This window comes from Oryctolagus cuniculus, chromosome 6 (genome assembly GCF_051225735.1).
Source record: "Oryctolagus cuniculus isolate XC-2025 breed Fujian yellow rabbit chromosome 6, ASM5122573v1, whole genome shotgun sequence".
Lineage (NCBI taxonomy): Eukaryota > Metazoa > Chordata > Mammalia > Lagomorpha > Leporidae > Oryctolagus > Oryctolagus cuniculus.
Genome location: NC_142872.1, coordinates 146119743 through 146140071, shown reverse-complemented (window position 1 = coordinate 146140071; position 20329 = coordinate 146119743). Strand labels below are relative to the sequence as shown.

Here is a 20329-nt window from a genome sequence, read left to right as displayed (position 1 = left end):
TACTAAAAATAAAAAAGGAGCCCGTGCTGTGACATGGTGGGTAAAGCCGCCTCCTGCAGTGCTAGCATTCCATATACATGCTAGTTCAAGTCCTGGCTGCTCCACTTCTGCTCCAGCTCTCTACTATGGCCTGGGAAAGCAGTAGAAGATGGTCCAAGTCCTTGGGCCTCTGCACCCGTGTGGGAGACCCGGAAGAATCTCCTGGCTCCTGGTTTTGGCTCGTCATAGCTCCAGCCATTGTGGCCATTTGGGGAGTGACCCAGTAGATGGAAGACTTTCTCTTTCTCTCTCTCTCTCTCTCTCTGCCTCTGCCTCTCTGTAACTCTGTCTTTGAGATGAGTAAATAAATCTTAAAATAAAATAAAATAAAATAAAATAAAATAAAATAAAATAAAAGGCTGGTGTTGTAGCACAGTGCCACTTGTGACAGAGGCATCCCATATTAGGGTGTTGTTTCAAGTCCCAGAAGCTCTACTTCCAATCCAGTTCCCTGCAAATCATGGGAAAGCAGTAGAAGATGGCTCAAGTAGTTGGGCCCACGCCACCCATGTAGGAGACTTGAATGGAGTTCTGGGCTTTTGGCTTCAGTCTTGCCCCAGTACTGGCCACTGTGGCCATTTGGCATGTGAACCACAGATGAAAGATTTCTTTTTCTCTCTTGCCCTCTAGTTCAATCTTTCAAATAAATAAAATAAATCTTTAGAAAATAAAAATAAATAAATAGGACTATTAAGCACTTTTATGCTTCAAAGACATGAGAAAGTAAGACAACTGACAGTAGGGGAAAAATATTTGCAAGTCATATCTCTGATAAGGGGATATATCGAGAATATATAAGGAACATTGAAAGGTCAATAGTAAGCTGATAAACCAGCCAACTAAAAGGCAAGCAAGTGATCTGAAAAAGATCAAAGAAGACATACAAATGGCATCAATCACAGAAAAATCTCAACGTTGTTAGTCATCAAGCAAACCAAAACTGCAGGATGCTACTTCACATCCACAAGTTGGCTAGAATAAAAAAATGAGATAACAAATACTGGCAAGGATATGAAGGAAGCAAACTCTCATCCACTGTTAGTGGATGCAATCACTTCAGAAAACAGTCTCACAATTCCTTAAATGACTAAACATAGTTTAATACTATGTGTGATCCAGCCAGTCTACTCTTAGGTAAATGCCCAAGAGAGATGAAAACATATGGCATTAGAAAATCTTATATATAAATGTTCATAACAATATTATTTATTACGGCCCCAAAGTAGAAAGTCCATAGATCAAATTGAAAAATGTCACATCAAGGCCAGAGCTGTGGCGCAGTAGGTTAATCCTCTGCCTGTGGCACCAGCATCTCATATGGGCACCAGTTCTAGTTCCGGTTGCTCCTCTTCCAATCCATCTCTCTGCTGTAGCCTGGGAAAGCAGAAGATGGCCCAAGGCCTTTGGCCCCTGCACCTGCATGAGAGACCAGGAAGAAGCATCTGGCTCCTGGCTTTGTATTGGTGCAGCTCAGACCATTACGGCCATTTGGGGAGTGAACCACAGATGGAAGACTTTTCTGTTTCTCCCTCTCACTGTCTAACTCTACCTCTCAAATAAATAAAAATCTTAAACAAAAGAAAAAGAAAAATGTCACATCAATATAACAGGATAACATTTGGCTATAATATGAAATATTGAAACATGCAACAAGATAGAGAAACCTGGAAAACCTTGTAGAAAGTGAAAGAAGACCGTCACAAAAGGCAATACACTGCTTGATGCCATTCACATGACATGTTCAGAACAGGGAACTACACAGAAACAAAATTAGATTAATGGGTGCTTAGGGATAAGGGGGTGGGTGGAAAAAGAGAAGAGTGATAGCTAATGGAAATAAGGTTTCTTTTTTAGGTGATGAGAATGTTCTGACATTGAATGTGGTGATGGCTGCACTTATCTGTGAATGTATTAAAAACCATTGAATTGTATGCTTTAAATGGGTGAATTATATGGTATGTGAAGTATACCTCATTAAAATATTAAAAATCATTACTTCAGTGATTCCATTTATTTATTCCCTCATTCAGTAAGTATTTATTGAGCATCGTATGTGTTCTAGGAGCTGCAAAAATAACAGCACACAGCCCTTGCCCTTAAGTTGCTTCCCCTCCAGTGGGGAAGGAAACATTACAAACCCATGTGCATGGCAGATTAATGCTATCACAGAGGCACAGGGGTATGCAGAATGGAGAGGAAACCAGGGAATGAAACACCGAATCTTTCAAATTCCAGATTGAGAAGAAATGGGAGCTGACCCTGGGAAGTAGTAAGAGGGAGCAGCAAGTACATACACATGGTGTAAATGAGAAGGCAGGACAAAGCAGTGCTGGGTAGGGACAAGACAGGGAAGAATGGTGGAGTAAGGCCCAGGGAGCTAAGTATGGACAAGGAGCAGAGATCAGGTCAGAAGTGCTTCACACCCTACAGGGGATACGGAGTGGAGGGGAAATTCCGAGCTCAAGAACATCGTCAGGATCACATAGAAGCACAGTGATGATCTCTCAGCTTCTGCTTTCCATTCGGCAATCCTGCTTTCAGTTCAACACAGGTACCAGCACCGACCGGACACGCTGCCTGTACTCTTCTCCAGGAATACAAAGCCAAGGCAAGGCCCCAGTCCGGCAAACCAGAGGAAGCAAGGCAAACTCACTTTCCAAAAGCTGGAAAGTGGTTTTAGATACTTTGATTTTGTCTACTGGCTGGAAACTACTGGGCTGGGGTGGAGGGGGTCATTAGGACCAAAGGGCCAACTACTAACCTCAGCTCAGCCGAGGGAAAATGAGGACAACAAACCCTCACGAGTTGGAGCCACTGGTGTTGCCAGCAGATGCCTGAGGTTTATTTGGGATATCATGCCATGGTAGAATATAGAGAACATTTTTAAAAGATTTATTTATTTATTTGAAAGAGTTACAGAGAGAGAGAGTCAGAGTGAGAGGTCTTTCTATCCACTGGTCACTCTCCAAATGGCCACAACAACCAGGGCACAGTCAGGCTGAAGCCAGGAGCTAGGAGGTTCAACATAGTCTCCCACGTGGGGAGCAGGGGCCCAGGCACTTGGGCCATCTTCTGCTGCTTTCCCCAGGCCATTAGCAGGGAACTGGATCAGAAGTGGGGGAGACTGTGCGCGAACCAGTGAACAAATGGGACGCTTGTGTCACAGTGGTGGCTTTACCTGCTACGCCACAATGCTGGCCCCAGAGGACTTTTTTAAATGTACTATTTGGTGTTGATTCTACAGGTGTGTTTGTAAAAATGTACTGTGCTGTGGACTTTCAATATATGTACTTTATGTGAACTGCATGTCAATAAATTTATGTAGTTACAGTTTAATTACAACTTTCATAAAGTTAAAAATGATATTCAGATTTTCTTCCAATCTGGTCTGAAAGCCTCTTTTGTTTGGGGCTCTGAAATTAATAAATGCCTTCTGTCAATTTGTTGCTTTTTCTATTTGGAGGAACAAAGCTTTGCTTTCCCTCTGGAGCTCTGTGAGAAGGGTCTGTAATTAAGCAGGGATGTTTTCACTTGGCAAACAAAGCGAGAAAAAGGGCACAGAAACTATACTTCTTAGACTCGTCTCTGCATTTCAGGGTAAAGCCGGCAATCCAAGGGAGCCCCCGTACCCTGCCGGTCATGACAGCCGACTCTTCTCTTCCTTGGAAAAGTCCCTGCCATGCTCCCACTGGGATCACTCCTTGAAACCCATGTTGACTGTGCTTCAGCATGGCCTCTTCTCACTCCGCTCTCTGTGTGTTCTTTTTCTCTCTGCTGCCCAGGCTCAGTACAGTCACCCTGCCCCATCCCCTTGTGATCCAACCAGAGTGAGTTCCTCTACAAAGAACTCCCCGTCTTTTGATCTCTTCTTGATAAAATCAACTGACACACAAGGCGAGCCCAGGTCCTCGGACTCAGAAGCATGTTAGACGTGGCATCCAATTTCCATGAGTTCACTGCATGGGACTTAGCTATATAATACAAGAGTACTTCAAAAAATTTGTGGAAGACGGAAATGAAAGGTAAGATATTTTTGGTGCAAAAAAAAAAAAAAATCTTGAGCACGTGAGGTATGTGGGAAGTCTGCTTAACTTCACAATTTTTGCATTGTGGATTTAAAACTATTCTGAAATAAAAAGTTTAAACATTTTTTTTGAAATTCCATATACAAGGTTTTACAAAAGTTCACGGAAAATGCATTCTATTAGAAAACTACACATGGATTTCAGAAATTCTAGCAAATACTTAACACATGTTACTGAACCCACTTCAAATTTGCTTTCCTTACCTATAACATGGTGGTGAAAATGTCTCCTCTTTAGAGGTACAGAAAGGAGCCAATTAGGATATTGGCAGAAACACAGAAGGGCTGAGTGACAGCTGTGGTCATTATGTTCAGCATCTGAATTTATGCAAAGAGAATCCAGAACTCTAAGCACAACGAGTGACCCTAGACTAGTAAATATCTACAATTCCTTTACTCAAATCTGAACATTCCATGGGTAAGAAAACAAAGAGGGGATGTCTAACCACATGCTTTCCTAAATAAGAGTTATCAGGTGTTCAGTAACTACTCATCTCCTCATAAAACATTCATCGGGCACACGCAGTGTGCTGGAAATTGAAGCTCCAAAATCATGTGAGAACTCAATGTCTATGACCTCAAAGAGCTCACAGTCATTCTGGAGAGAATGAAACATCAAACATCTTGGAGGGATGGACACTGTGTTAGAACCCAGGGTGACTGCAGGAACAAGGATGGAAGCCAAAGAAAATTAACATAGTCCAACCATTTGCTATACTGTCACAATAATGGCCACTGAGAGTACCATGTGCCAGTTTCAGCTGTCACATGATACATGGTACAGGGGCATGTATTTGATCTAGTCCCATACTGGAGTGCTTGGCTTTGAGTCCAAAATCTGCTCCAGATTCCAGGTTCCTGACAACGTGCACCCTATGAAATAGTGGTGATGACTTAAGTAGTTGGGTCCATGCCACCCCTGTGGGAGACCTAGATTGGTTGCTGACTCCCAGGTTTGGCTTGGCCCAAAGCTGGATGCTATAGCTATTTGGGGAGCGAACCAACAGACAGAAGCCCCCTTGTCTGTATGTCTGTCTTTTCTCAAATAAGCAGAAATACATAAAAAATTTAAAATACAGGGTACACAATCACACAAAAAAAATAAAACAGACAACCCGCAGGTGATTTTTCTATTTATAGAATGTGGGCTACTCTGCTCACCTATCCATTCAAGGAGCTGGGAGATAAAAACTCATTTTAGTTCCCAAGTGGGTCTCACGGAATCAATCAATCACAGTCCCAACAGGAAACAAGGACGTGTGAAAGCATGGATACAAGGCAAGTTACAGTAAAGAAACTACTAAAGCTATGGGCATGGGTAAGGGAAAATAAAAGGGGCAGTGAAACTCACACTGGGGTGGCCTGAAAGTCATCAGGAGAGGAACATGTCCAGAATCCAGTGGAGCTAGATGTATGGACAAGGTTGCCTGCCAGGACTGGTAGCCTTCAGTAGTGGGTAGGAAGCAGGGGATGCTCTGACCTTACTCTCCTTCCTCCTTCCTGCTAGTGCCACCCACTGAGCGAGCCAACCAGAAGCCAGAGGGCACTGGAGCCTCTCGAGGAAGTCCATATAGGTCAGCCTGCTGGGGGGCCACACAGGCTGCAAAGTGCAGGAACAGATCTGAAAGGACAGTCAGAAATGTCCCACACACAGGCTGAGCATCTCACGATGTGGAGACTAATTCTACTATAGACAGGCACATGGTTTCTTTATGCAATCTGGATGACATAAGGATACTTTTGACTATTCGCACTTTGTCCTTATATAGTAGAAAACTTACAGATCCTGCATTAAGCGAGACTCCATTGCTTTTCATCTCATTTGTCTTCACAACAGGCCCATGAAAAAATGCATCTTATTCCCATATTACAGAGACCCTGAAGGGTTAAATATTTTGCTAATAAGTACCAGAAGAATTCTGCCTCATAATTTTCCAACTTTAGGAATCTCGAGTGGATTTTCCATTCTACCAAGTTGGTAATTAGAGATGAAATTTGAAAAATCAATGATATAGAAACTTTGTTCATAGGCCTGAAATTACACAGAATTAGGAAAAGTTTGAACTAACCAGAACAGTCGATCTCCAGTGAGTCCCATCCATTGTTCAAACAGCAATGCATTTACTTTTATATCAAGTCACTTCTAAACAATCAACCTGTGAAAAAATCTACAGATGACAACCTGAGTCTGATGACTTCTGACAAGCAAAGCTGGCCTGCTGCCTGTCCTGTTTTGCATCTTAACAAAGACTTAATAAAATTGCCACATATTGAATCAGAGATGGAGGGTGGCATTACCAAGAGACATGAGGATATGGTTTCTAAAACTAGACCCAAGGAGTTGCCATGAGCCAAGTGATGGATACTTTCTTAAGGCCTATTTAAAGTCTATTAAATTATATACAATATTAGTGTTCATTACTGCTACTGCCTTGGACCGAACCTACAGAATAAGAAATAGATAAGCTCATAGGCTACAGAGCTGGAAACCAGGTTCAAACATGACCCCCTGTTCTCTAGCTGTGTGAACCCAGGAGGGTTGGCTCACTTCTCAAGTTTCAGTTTCCTTGTTTGCCAAAGGCAGAATAACACTGATTAAGTCCTTGGTTTAGAATAAGGCTTCAATAACACAATGCATAAAAAGCCTTTGGTGTACTATAAGCGCCAGTGATGAGCTTCATCACTATTGACATCTTCAGGCTTAATCTGCTGTCTTTTAAATTCCTCTGATCCAAAAGCAGCCAGCACTTATAGTTTAGATATCACCATGCTTTTGTCTCCTCTTGAGTGGCAGTGCACTGAGATAAACCTGTCTGCCTCACACCCTGCAGCTGGATATTATTAATAATGCTGTTATGACCATGGGTGTGCAAATAACTCTCCAAGATCCTGCTTTCAATTCTTTTGGGTACATATGCAGAACTGCAATTGCTAGACCATATGCTAATTCTATGTTTATTTTTTTCCAGAATTGCTATACTATTTTCACAACTGCTACTCCATTTTATATTCCCACCAGCAATACACAAGGGTTCTAATTTCTCTGCATCCTCACCAATATTGTTTATTTACTTTTTAATATTAGGCATCCTAATGGATATGAAGTCATTGCATTCCTCCCTTCCCTCTTTTTCTCCCCTAGGTATATTCCCAGATGTCTGTTACCAGCCCCTGGGCAGAATCAAATGCATAGCCACTGGCTACTTCTGTTCCAAGAGAAGAGGGCTGAGCTCAGCTACCCAGACCAAAGTAGCTACAAGACTGTCCTCTGAGACTGCTCTTCTCTGGCAGCCTGAGGATGTTCCCATGAAAGATAAGAGAGTTAACAAAGTTAGGTGAACTTTGTGGCACAGTGGGTGAAGCAGCTGCTTGTGATACAGGAATCCCATTTCTGGGTGCCAGTACAAGTCCCAGCTATTCTGCTTCCAACCCAACATCCCTGCTAATGTGCATGGAAAGGCAGCGTCCCCTGCCGCCCATAGAGTGCCTAGCTCTGGCTGCTGAGGCCATATGGGAACGACCCAGCAGATGGAAGAGCTCTTCCTCTATCCATGAATGAGGGGCAGTTACCTTCAACATGCATGCATCTCTCTGCCACATTTGAAGCTATTACTTATGCTTATAATATAAACACACTTATAGTTAATGTACAAGGCAGTGTTTGGAGAAATTATTCCTGAATGACTACAGTATAGATTTTTTGTTGAGATTTAAAAATCATAAACCACTGAGCTGATTTATGTAGTCTCTTCAGTCCTCAGGACCTTTGATGTACAAATTATTAACCATCTGAATAAACTGTCGGGTGAGACATACAACTTTGCATGGTCTGCAAAAAATAGAAAGAAGGGAGGAATGCAGATTATTGGAAGTGTCCAAAGAGGATGTAAGAAGGTACTTCAAAAAGTTCATGGAAAACGTTTGTGGAAACTGTATAAATTTGAAAAAAATCTTTGCATCAAAAACAACATGTCTTTTAATTCCATTTTCTCACATAATGTTTGAAGTACACTTGTATTTCTAGGTCAAAAATTTCCCAGGACTCTAATGTGTGTACATGAACAATAAAATCATTTACATTTTTGTTGTAAAATTGTTTTTAAATACCCTATGAGAAGACATGGTGGTTCTTTAAAAATAGTACAGGGGCAGGCATTTGGCACAGTGGTTAAGTTGCAACTTGGGATGCCTGCATCCCATATTGGAGTGTCCCAGCTCTGCTTCTAATTCCAGCTTCCTGTAATGTGCACCCTAGGAGGCAGCAGGTGATGGTTACGGTAGTTGGGTCTCTGCTGCCCATATGAAAGACTTGGAATGAGTTTTAGGCTCCTGACTTTGGCCTGGCCCAGCCCTGTCTGTTGAAGCATTTGGGGTATAAACGAGCAGATGGACGATCTCTCTCGTCTGTTTCTCCCTCTCTCTGCTTTTCAAAGAAAATGAAAACAAATAAATAATTTAAAAATAAAAAGAGCAGTTTCAAAATTCTTTAAGCAATTGGTGTCTTTTCTCAAATCTTACATGGAATTCATTTTTTTTAACTTCTATTTAATAAATATAAATTTCCAAAGTACAACTTTTGGATTATAGCAGCTTCCCCCCCCCATAACCTCCCTCCCACCCAAAACCATCCCATCTCCCACTCCCTCTCCCATCCCATTCTCATCAAGATTCATTTTCAACTATCTTTCTATACAGAAGATCAACTTAGTATATACTAAGTGAAGATTACAACAGTTTGCACCCACACAGAAACACAAAGTATAAAGTACTGTTTGAGTACTAGTTATACCGTTAATTCACATAGTACAGCACATTAAGGACAGAGATCCTTCATGAGGAGTAAGTGCACAGTGACTCCTGTTGTTGATTTAACAATTGACACTCTTATTTATGATGTCAGTAATCACCCAAGGCTCTTGTCATGAGTGGCCAAAGCTATGGAAGCCTCTTGAGTTCACAAACTCCTATCTTTTTTAGACAAGGCCATAGTCAAAGTGGAAGTTCTCTCCTCTCTTCAGAGAAAGGTACCTCCTTCTTTGATGGCCCGTTCTTTCCACTGGGATCTCACTCACAGAGATCTTTCATTTAGGTCATTTTTTTGCCAGTATCTTGGCTTTCCATGCCTGCGAAACTCTCAACATGGAATTCATTTTTAACTTTCATATTTATAACACTTAGTCAAATAGTGAAATCTATAAGCTAATTTGATTAACATAAAATATACAAATAAGCGTTGTGATGAAGATGATTATTGCCACCCTCAGCTAGCATCAGCTACAAAATCCATTTTGTGCATTTTCAGATGTTGGAAAATAAGTCTCCATGAGCCTCTCATCTTTCTTCACCTCTTGCAAACCAGGGCACTGGCAGGCTTTTTATCCAAACAAACTTCTCAAGTGTGTGTGCAGAGAACAGAAGACTTGGAAGATGAAGATAGTATCTCCTTCTGCAACAAATAGGCACATTTGTTTTTTCCCAGGGTAAGAAAGATAGCATTCTTCTCTCTGGGACAGGGCCAGGCTTGCTTGAAGATCATTATAAAATATTTCGAGTCCCTCTTCTATAACATAACCCATTGTGGGTGCAGGTGGCACCTGGTCTTCATTGTGCTTTCCTGTAGCAGCTAAGGCTTGGAGAGTGACTCAACAAATTGATGAGCATCTGGTCACCACTATTGCTGAGAGTAATGAGCTATCTTCTGCCAGGATCCATTAAATGGTGGCAAGCAAACTTGCAAGTAGGATAAAAATCTCAGACTCTTCACAATTCTTGTATAGCAATGATTGATTGATTGATTTTTAATTTACTTGAAAGCCAGAGAGACCGAGATAGAAAGATTGTCTATACCTTCTTCACTCCCCAAATGCCTGCCACAGCTAGGGCTAGGCCAGGCCAAAGCCAGGAGTCCAGATCTCAGCATGTGTCTGAGACATGGGTGGCAGGAGCCCAAATACTTGAGCCATCAACCACTGCCTCACAGGATGCACATGAACAGGAAGATGTAATCAGAAGTAGACCAAGGACTCAAACCCAGATACTGCGATATGGGAGGCAGGCATCCCGAGCTGTGTCTTAACTACTATGCCAAACACCAGCCCCAGCAGATTTTTGTCTTTTAAATTTGAGAGGGATAGACTGAGAGAAAGAGACAGCTCCTATTCACTGGTTTCCTCCTCAAATGCCTAGACCGCTGGGCATGGGCCAGGGCCAGGGCCAGTAACACCAAACACAATAAAGGTCTCCCGAATGGATGGCGGGAACCCAATTATTTGAGCCACCACTTCTGCCTTCTAGGAAGCTGGCAGAAAGCTGGAGCTAGGAACCACAGTTGAGAATCAAAGCTCCTAGTCCAGTGTGGGACATGGGTATCTTGAATGCCAGGTTAAATTACTCCTGCTGTTCTTGACATTAATTATCCACAACATCGCTGGTCATACATTTAAATAGTTGCAAAAGGTAACAACTCTTAGCCCACTAACACTGCAATCTTAGGATACCTCGAATAAACCAAGAAGGTGATAAATGTTTACTTCCAGATTCTATGAAACGATTAATTGGGCATCAGAGGCAAAGGATGAAAATGTACATGACATATTAGAAAATATTTATTACAGTTTGCAAAATAGTCAAAATATATTTTGAAGATAAAATTGGAACAACTTGTAGAATTTGGGATCTAAGTTTGAAAAACACTTTTATACTGGAAATAGAACAAGAAGGAGTCAAAAGCTTGAATACTTTTTTGTTTAAACTCCAGCTCTGTATCTCAGGGTCTACATTAGTCATTACATCTTTCTATGGCTCATGTCTCCCATTCCTACAACAGAATTAAGTATGCCTGCAGGGGGCACATAACTCACCACAGACTGGTACAGAGGATCAAATAAATAAAGTAGAAGATGTGTAAGCTCCAACAGGCCAGACGAGGTAACTGGCTATTGCGGCTTGTCCTTAAAAGCAAGGTCTCTGTGGCTCTTTCACAGTACAAGCTCAGCAGCCCACAGCATTATCAACACCTAGAGTCCTTTGTTCGGTCAACAAATATTTCCTGTGCTAGCTACTGGGAGAGAACAAAAGAAAGATTGCAGGGCAAGTGGTAAAGAAACCTCTGATAAGATAAAACACACAGAAAGGCTTTTCTCCTTTCGATATCATTTGTCCCTTTTATTTCTCTTCTGTCCTATGGAAGAAAGAATAAAGGAAGCAGGGGGAATGCTAGTGGCATAGGGATGGTTACGCCAATTCTTCAATCATGTCTAAACTCCTAAGTAAGATAAACAGACTCTTAGTAGCTAGAGAGAGAAACTTCTGCTGCTGCTGAGAAAATCAAGTCTCCTTGGACGAAAATGAACTAGACGAAGAAGGGATTTATCCTCACATTAACAGAGGTTCAATTAGAATGGAAAATCACCATGTAAGTCTGAAGATGGACTCAAGGTCAGGTTAGTTTTCTGTTTTTTGTTTTTTCCCCCTTGAGAGAGAACTAGAGAACTCCCATCTGCTGATTTATTCCCCCAGTGCCCACAACAGCTGAGACTGGGCCAGGCTGAAGCCAGGAGGAGAAAGACACTCATTCTAAGTCTCCAATTCAACTAAACTACCTGAGCCATGGCCTGCTGCCTCCCAGGATGTGCAACAGCAGGAGGCTGGAATCAGGAGCAGAGCTAGGACTCGAACCAGACACTCTGATGTGCAAGCATCCCCATCTGTGACTTAACCAAATGCCCACCCTGAGACTAACTGCATCTCAAACTCCTGCTGATAAAGCTAGATAGATAGATGGTTATAAATTCTACTCCCCCAGTAAATGGAGGACTTGGTAATCCTGTTTGACCTTTTTCCTTAAAGAGATCTATCTTTCTAATTACTGACAGATAATCAAGTTTTGCAGTTCGGAACACACACTCAAAATACCTTCTACCACCTTAAGGCAATGTGCAGAGATTCCGTGTTGTTCTTTAACATTATGGGGGTTTGTCTTGCTTCCAAAGGTTTCCTTTGAAAACAAACAAGTGTATTATTTGGAAGAAAGTGACTCATGTTCCTATGTTGGGGGTCATGTGTTAGGAGAAGAGGCACAGAATGGGAGAAGGCAGTGTATGAATTTACAGCCAGACCGAATTTATTCAGAGAAAATAAATTCGTAGAGGTGGGTGACCCACTGCCATGTGCACATTGATGGAACACGGGGCAGAAGGCCCGGATTCCCAGGAGCTGGGTCTTTTTATTTTTTAGGATGGTTAGGGATGGGAGTTGGGGCAGGGAGCAGCAGAGTGGAATTCCTGGAACTGGTCTTTCAGGTGGTTGTAAGGGGTGAGGTATGAGGCAATAGGGTGTGAGACCCAATTGAGTTTCAAGGGCAAGGAACACATTCCAAAGTTTCTCTCTTTTGGGCAATGAGTGAGAATGGCTGAGGATTATGTCCTTGTTCCATCATCATAGGTATCTGTGCTCATTTAAAATTAAGTGGGAAAAAAAAAGAGAAAAAAAATTAAGTGGGAAACTGTAACACCCCCCCGCCCCATGCTCTGCTCTGCCTTATTCTTTGCAACCTCAATCAATTAGCCACAGTGAAAGCTGAAGAGAGCCCGTTGGTGAAAGTACACTGTGAGAAAGTGCTTACATGAATTGTTCAGGCCCACAGATCAGAGACTCAATCCACAGGTACACACCCTCTTGCTCATACACTTCCTCTGCCTGAGCCACAGCAGATGAACTTACACTCTGAGGACCATACAGTCAGGATCTCCACTTACTCAAAGGGCAAATAGAGGCACAGAAAGGTGCAGCCACTTGCCCCATTGCCTGGAGCCAGGATTCACACCCAGGTAACTTGTCTCCTGGGTTCTTAACCACTATACTTGGCTGTGTCTTAAACTACTATGATAAAGCAAGAAGAGTAGGTGTCATATATTATTTTTGTTGTTGTTGACTTTAATAGAAGCAGCTAACATTTCTTGGCCTCTCATCTATGCGCAACACGGAACTCAGTACTGCACAAATTTCATTTCATCCTCCCTACAGTCATTCCGAGTGAGTTCATGCAGATCAGAGATGTTGAGCAGCCTGTTCAAGGTCACAGAGCATGCAGCTGGTGACCTGGGATTGGAGACAAGGGCTTTGCCACTCCATAGCCCACATTCACTGTCACTCACTAAGCACAAGGAGTCATGGGCTCACTACCTCTGTTAACGTTCTTCACACTAGGACAGCCAGAAGGGGCCAGCCTCTGGACTCTTCATGAGCATTTGTGCCACTGCCTCTGAAATAAGAAGTGACACAGAGACTACCAGCCAGCAGAGTCATTGAAATTTTAGTTCTGAGACACTGCAGACAGAAAAAACAACACTATGAGTTCGAAGGCCAATGTACCCCCAAATCAGCACAGTGCAGCAAAACCTCAGCCAGAAATCACCGAGTTTCACAAAGTCCTATTAATAAAACAAGCAAGCAAGAGAAGAAGCAAAAGGAAATACTGACAATACAGCCAGCCCCCCAGAGCTGCAGGAAGTGGTGGAGTGGTGGGGACTTCGGGGCCTCCACACCTGTCACCCTGGGCCAGGTCTGCCTCTGTTCCTGTCAGTCTATGCCATCATTGTGCATAAATTACTTAACTGATTTGGATTCCAGAGGCTCCCTTTGAACACAAGAAGATAAGGGAAGCCTCCACAGATTTTGTAAGGAAGTTCAGATAAAATAACCTAAGTGTTTTAAAAATGAGCTACATTTAAAAATAAAAGGTGCTGTTTTATCATGTAGATCTTACTACTGAGGAGGAACGAACTCTCAGTTTCCAATGCCTACTTTCAGAGACCTTGGTATACTTTCAGAAACTTTCCCAGAAAATGCTAAACCCTGACAACTTACAAATCCCCTGTTATATCCTGAGGCAAGCTACATTTTGAAATAAGTGCTGATTTCATTCATCCAATTTGCATTAAAGGAAATTGAAAGGATTTATCAATAGTTTAGCATCAACAAATTTGGGGTTTGGGTGCTGGGTTCAAATTCCACCTGCTATTTATCAGCAATAAGACAGGGAGCTACAGGGAGCAATTGGAGTCACCAGGGAATAGTCCCTGTTATCTCAAAGTCTGCAGGATATGGGCTGGTTTCTTTTTCTCTATAGAGAAACAGACCCCCTGCCTGTACCAGGCTCATATGTCCTCATTATCCTCTCATTTTAATACAGTAGCCATGGTAAATGACACACCTACCAGTTGCCAGGACAAGAAACAACAGACCATAGAAGAAGTGAAAAAGAGTGGTAGCTGGCTTCCCTCATTAAGGGGTGGGGAGGATCTCCACCTGCTTCTCAGAAAATCTATGAATATTCCTACCCTTGATTAGAATGTACCTCCCTTTTGATTAAACAACCCATAGCCATAGTGTGGTAAACTCAGTTCAAAGACAGGACCACTCCCCTCTCTGAGCCTGCACCTTAACTGGAGAATGTGTAATTCAGCTTTCTCAATAAAACTGCTGCTTGCTATTGGCTGTTCCCTGATTTGTTCATCAATTCTTTCTTGCAAATAAGAACCTGGTTACCAGGCGGCTCACTGTCCAGCACCAATATGATCACTTTGGGGAAAAGATTTAACATCTCTGCCACATTTTCCTTATCTATAAAATTAGGACAATAACAGCATCTCACTGAGAGTTGTTACAATGATTAGAAAAAGGGAGTTAGCTAGGACCTGCTTACAAGGAACATGTATTTTTCAAGACCTTCATCACAAATGTTATAGATATTCTAAACAAGGCCTTTCTAATGAAGAGAATGGAGGAAAAAACTTCAATAGTAAAATACTTGAAAAGATGAACTATCAACAGAACCCACTATTTACTTTTTTTTTTTTTTTTTTTTGGACAGGCAGAGTGGACAGTGAGTGAGCGAGAGAGAAAGGTCTTCCTTTTTTCTCCCTACAATGGCCACTGCAGCCAGCACACTGCGCCCAGCGCACCGCCCTTATCCAAAGCCCAGAGCCCGGAGCCAGGTGCTTCTCCTGGTCTCCCATGTGGGTGCAGGGCCCAAGCACCTGGGCCATCCTCCACTGAACTCCCGGGCCACAGCAGAGAGCTGGACTGGAAGAGGAGCAACTGGGACAGAATCCGGCGCCCCAACCGGGACTAGAACCTGGTGTGCCGGCGCTGCAGGAGGAGGATTAGACTACTGAGCTGCGGCACTGGCCCTTTAAATGTTTAAAAAATAAAGTATCTAAAAGTAACAAAAAAATAGTGCATGGTGAAGTTTAAGGAAAAGATGGCTTAGAAAAACAATGAAATTGAATAAAAAAATAATTAAGTGCATGAATATAAGTGATCAAATAGATAACTGAAACAGTCAATTCCAAAGATCCCTAACTTACTCCACGCATACTGCAGCTACCAAAAGTAAGAGCTAGCATTTGCTAAGTGGCAGTTAGGTCATCCAAGGTTAAGTCCTTCTTAGATTACTTTTATCGTAGTGCTAATTTTACAAGCAGTTTGAAGAAAGAAATTTACAAAGAAATGAATGCCAAGGACTAGAGAAAGCACAGCAATATTGATCACCTCAACAAAAAGCTTATTCATAGTTTTCACCAGATATTTACCATGTACAATTGGCCAACCATATGTTGACCAGGCCATAAGAGATATAAAGCAAGATGGTAGGCCAGACCCTACCCTTATGCTTCTTAATTGAATGCAGTGAACAGTCAAAGAGGAAATTTTAGCACAGCTCTTTGAGGGTGAAGCATGCAGGTTTGGCACCTGACTCAGTCCTGAAGGAGTGTAGGAGGACTCCAGAAAAGGTCATGTTTAATGCGAAGCCAAGAGCACAGAAAGATCCAGGAGAAGGGGTGGCAGGGGCATGAAGGGTTTCCTAGGGAAAGAAATGAGCATTTGCAAAAACTCTGATTGCCACACCTCTACTTCCTTCTCTCCAATGGCTTCCTGGTTCACCTCAAATATAATCTATTTTTAAATATTTATTTCTTTATTTGAGAGGCACAGAGAAAGAGTTCCTATCTACTGGTTCACTGCCCAAGTGCCCATAACAGCAACGGTTAAAACTGGGCCAGGCTAAAGCTGGGAGCTGGGAACTCCTCCAGGTCTCCCACGTGGGAAGCAGAAACTCTGTAACTTCAGCCAGCACCTGCTGCCTCCCGTAGTACACATGGACAGAAATCTGGAACTGGGAGTGGGGCCAAGACTTGAACCCAGGTACTCCAGTATGGGAGGTGTGCATCCCAACTGGCTGCTTGACCACTAGGCCAACTGTGCACCCTAAATCATCAATTCTTGCCATGGTTTTAAGGAACCTATATGAACCAGCCCCTACCTATTGACTCTGACTCTCATCTTTACTTCCTGCCCTCCTTAAATATAGCAGTCAGGTTCCTGCCAAAACAATCTTTGCTCTTGCTGTTCCCTCTGCCAACAGTGTTCTTCCACCAGATATCTGAAAGGCTCAATTGATTCAAATACCCTCTCTTCAGCAACGTCTTCCCTGACACCCCTATCTAAAATACCTTGCCACTCCCAGTAAGTCTATTTTTCTTTCCAGCACCAATAAGCACATGCCTCATATACCACATTGCACTTGCATGTACTTTGCCCTTTAAAGTCTGCCTGTCCAACTGGAACACAAGCTACATGAAAGCAAGGACTTGTCTGTCTTTGGTTCATAACACATCTCCAGTACCCATAACAGCAAGTGGCATGTGGTAAGGGCTTAATATACATTTATTGGCTAGTGAATGAATTAATAAAAGAGGGTGCTTTGACAGTCCAGAGACACACACTTCATAGTAAAAGGCACTTAGGATAGAAGACAAGCAAGGCAGGATGAAGTTGGCATAAGTCTGTTTCCTAAAAGGTGAAAAAAACCTCACTTTTTGTTTATTATCTTGACATCATACCATACCATCAGCAATAACAGTTCTCTCCCAGACATTCTCAATTGCTGCTCACCCCTGCCCCATAGTGTGGTTACCCAAATTCCAAAGAATAAGCTGTGGCCAATGAAGAGCATTAAAAATCATAATAATAAAAATAACAACAAAAAAGTGCTCCCTCCCACAGAAATAACATGCATATCTTGGCAACTTACAATCTTCAAGCTTGAAGGCACCATCAAGAGAATCGAAATATGTAACACTTTCTAGAATTTTACAAAAGGGACAAGGAAATGGTGGCAAAAGAGACACACTTAAGTATACAAATGGAGATTTGCTAGATCCTTCCATTCCAGCACATGGAGTTAGGGAGATGAGGAATGTTTGATTCTTCAGTATGGAAGACAAGTGACTGGAGAACTACTACACAGGGGGACATTTAGAGATGAGACAAAACCAGCTCCAGAAACGATGGCAAACAGTGCATGAAACAAGGAAGGTCAGAATGGAGGCAGATCACGACTGTTGTGTTCACATCTGGAATGGCTGCCATTTCTGGGGTCTTACTACCAACCAGACACCCGGAGCTAAACTCTTCAGCACTTGATAAAGTTTGTTCAGTTCCCATCACAGCACCAGGAAGCAGGTGTCACAAAAGAGGACATTGAGGTTTACAAAAGTCAGGTGACAGGACTAGAACTCAAGCTTTTCTGGCTCTTAACCACCATGCTACTTAATCTGACCACTCGGATCCCCAGCCAGTCCCACTCCCTGTGGCAAATATGCACTTTTTCAACTTCCTAGAGCCTTGTAAGGCAGTGTATGTCAAGGAGGAGGTGCAATGCTTCTGCACTCCTTCTCTAATGGTATCTGTGGGAAGAAAACAGCAAGGTAGGATGGGAAAGAGGCCACAGAAGTGGCAGGTGACTCAGAGACAGATACCTTGGGGAATTTTAGACCCATGGCCAGATACTCCTGGGGTATGGGATATTCATTTCTTCAGAAATGCTGAAAAATTATTCCTCATAAATGTCCTGCTACTGCTGTTCTCTCTCTACTCATCTTCAACTTCCAGCTGAGGTTCCCCTGTACTTGACCCTGTTTCTCTAACCACCTACCAGACTGACCTCCAAGTTACACAACAACAGTGTTTAAAAGAGGGAAAGGCCATCTGTACCACTTGCTGGCAAACATCAAGCCCCAGCCTTTTGTTCTCACTTCTGGAGTTTTGTTAATTCAACTTAAACATAGAAAATATGATTTCAATAAGTCCCTGATTAAGAACCTTATGAAATCTACTTAATTCCCAGCAAAGAGAAACACAAATGGGTGATAGAGTTTTCTCATATGGAAAGGCACCGTTATGTAACCAGCCCACACGGAAGAGCCAGGCTGAAGTCAACGTGAAGAAAGACTGACATAGCCCTGCTTCTCTCTACAAGTCAAGATCACAGCAGAGGGTTTTTCATGGGACATACTTCTCATAGAGCCTCTGTCCTCTCATGAAGGCCTTCACCTCGTTGTCCAGTGGGAAGGTACCATCATCCTTTCTAAAGCGGTAGAAGAGTTTGACATCCTTGAATTCTTTATGCTCATCACACACTGAAACACAATAGACACAGAGGTAAATGAGAAAAATAAACTCATTTAATTAGTCAAGTGGCGTAAAATCCCAATTAAGAATTATTTCACCACCTAATTACTTAAGCTCATAAATGCCTATTATATGAAGTAAGGCTCATATTTAGCACTGTGCTTGATATTATTAGCCATCATCATTACCATCATCTCTATCATCATCATTGTTATTATCTACCAAGAAGGTCACAAAATTAAACTCCTCATGCATTCCAGAAACACTTCTGGAGTATGATACTGGGCAGGTACCAGTCTCAAGGAATGTGAAATCTGGTGACAGAAAGAGAAACGTGAACACCATTTCCTCAGGTGCTGAACAGAAAGCCTGGAGCTCAGCTTTGGGAAAAAGATGCTTCTCTGAAGAGCTTGCATATAAGTGGAGATCTAAAGAATGACTAGATAATGGACAAAACTGAGGACAAAGAGTAACAATATATGCAACAGTCTAGGCCAAGAAGAGAGATTTTTAAGGAGACACATTCATGAATGTTACTGAACCACTGAAAACTAAAGCAAAAGCTTGGAAAGAACTTAATGTCCATCAATGGGAGAGCAGGTAAACATATGAAGGCATCACTGACCATGGCAAATGACACAGGACAGCAGCAAAACTGAGCACACAAGAGATATGGTATTGATATGGATCAATCTCACAAACTGTGTTTACTATGCTGCAAAAGAACAAGTATTTCCACAATGACTTAAAGCAATGTGATATGTTCCTCAGAGATACATACACAGAAGCACAAGTATTAAGAAGTACCTGGAAATAACCCCAAATACCTCCTGGAGGGAGGGAGGGAGGGAATACAGTTGGGGAGAGGTATCCAGAGACAATATAAACTAAAACGTTTTATTTCCTAAACGGGTAGATTCAAGAAAATATGTAGTTCTCCATATGTACTCAAGTCACCTTGACGGCCACCACCACACTCACCATGATGAATAATGCCACGGTCTGCCAATTTCTGCATAAGCTTAATTGCTGTCTCTCTGTCGGAGGCTTCTTTGTGCTCAATCAGCCAGTCAATCAGTTCTTTCGCAACAAAACAGTTTGGGTAGGTCTTGAGATGATGTCGCCTATCTTTAATAACCTTTTCTTCATGCAGCCTTAGTCTGGAAAGAGAAATTAATAATCACTTTAGGAATTTTGATGACAACACAATTATTAATGGAATTCCAGAGAGTGGTAATGAAACAGAAGCGCTAAACACACTGGAGTGCCATTAAAATGTCTTCAGGCCAGCTGGTGATTTCTCTGCTGTCACAACTCTGAGGCTACAGAAAGTGATTCCACCCTCAGGATACAGGGAAATGTCAGGAGGAAAACAACCGTGGTCAACCTAGGACTCTCCAGCCACTGAAAGGAGTGAGAAAGACCCTCCTACTCCTCCATTTCTCTCTCTCTCTCTCTCCCACCACCGGGATTCTTGCTTCAATCAACAAAAAAATTTACAACAAAATCTTGACAAACTTGCTGGCAGAAGATACTCGCCCTTCATCATAGATTCCACCATATTTGCAGCCACTCATTCACACAGCAAACATTGATGTGCGCCTACTACCTGCCTGTTAGGTACTTCTAAGCCCCAGAGACATACACAGATGAAGATTCCTGCCTTTTTGGAAATTGTTCTCTAGGGAGAGTAACAGGCAACCTTTCCATGAGGTTTGCTGGATTCCAAGC

At 42.3% G+C, this 20329-nt stretch overlaps 1 protein-coding gene across 1 annotated transcript in view; it reads right to left on the bottom strand.

Moving 5' to 3' along the window:
• DEPTOR (DEP domain containing MTOR interacting protein) overlaps positions 1-20329 on the bottom strand; it is a 168192-nt gene that overhangs the window by 96334 nt on the left and 51529 nt on the right. Inside the window, exons 2-3 of the mRNA XM_002710752.6 lie at positions 19580-19758; positions 18483-18606 (exon numbers count right to left, since the gene is read on the bottom strand). Of these exons, the coding sequence (XP_002710798.5) occupies positions 18483-18606; positions 19580-19758 (303 nt within the window). The remainder of the gene's footprint in view (positions 1-18482; positions 18607-19579; positions 19759-20329) is intronic.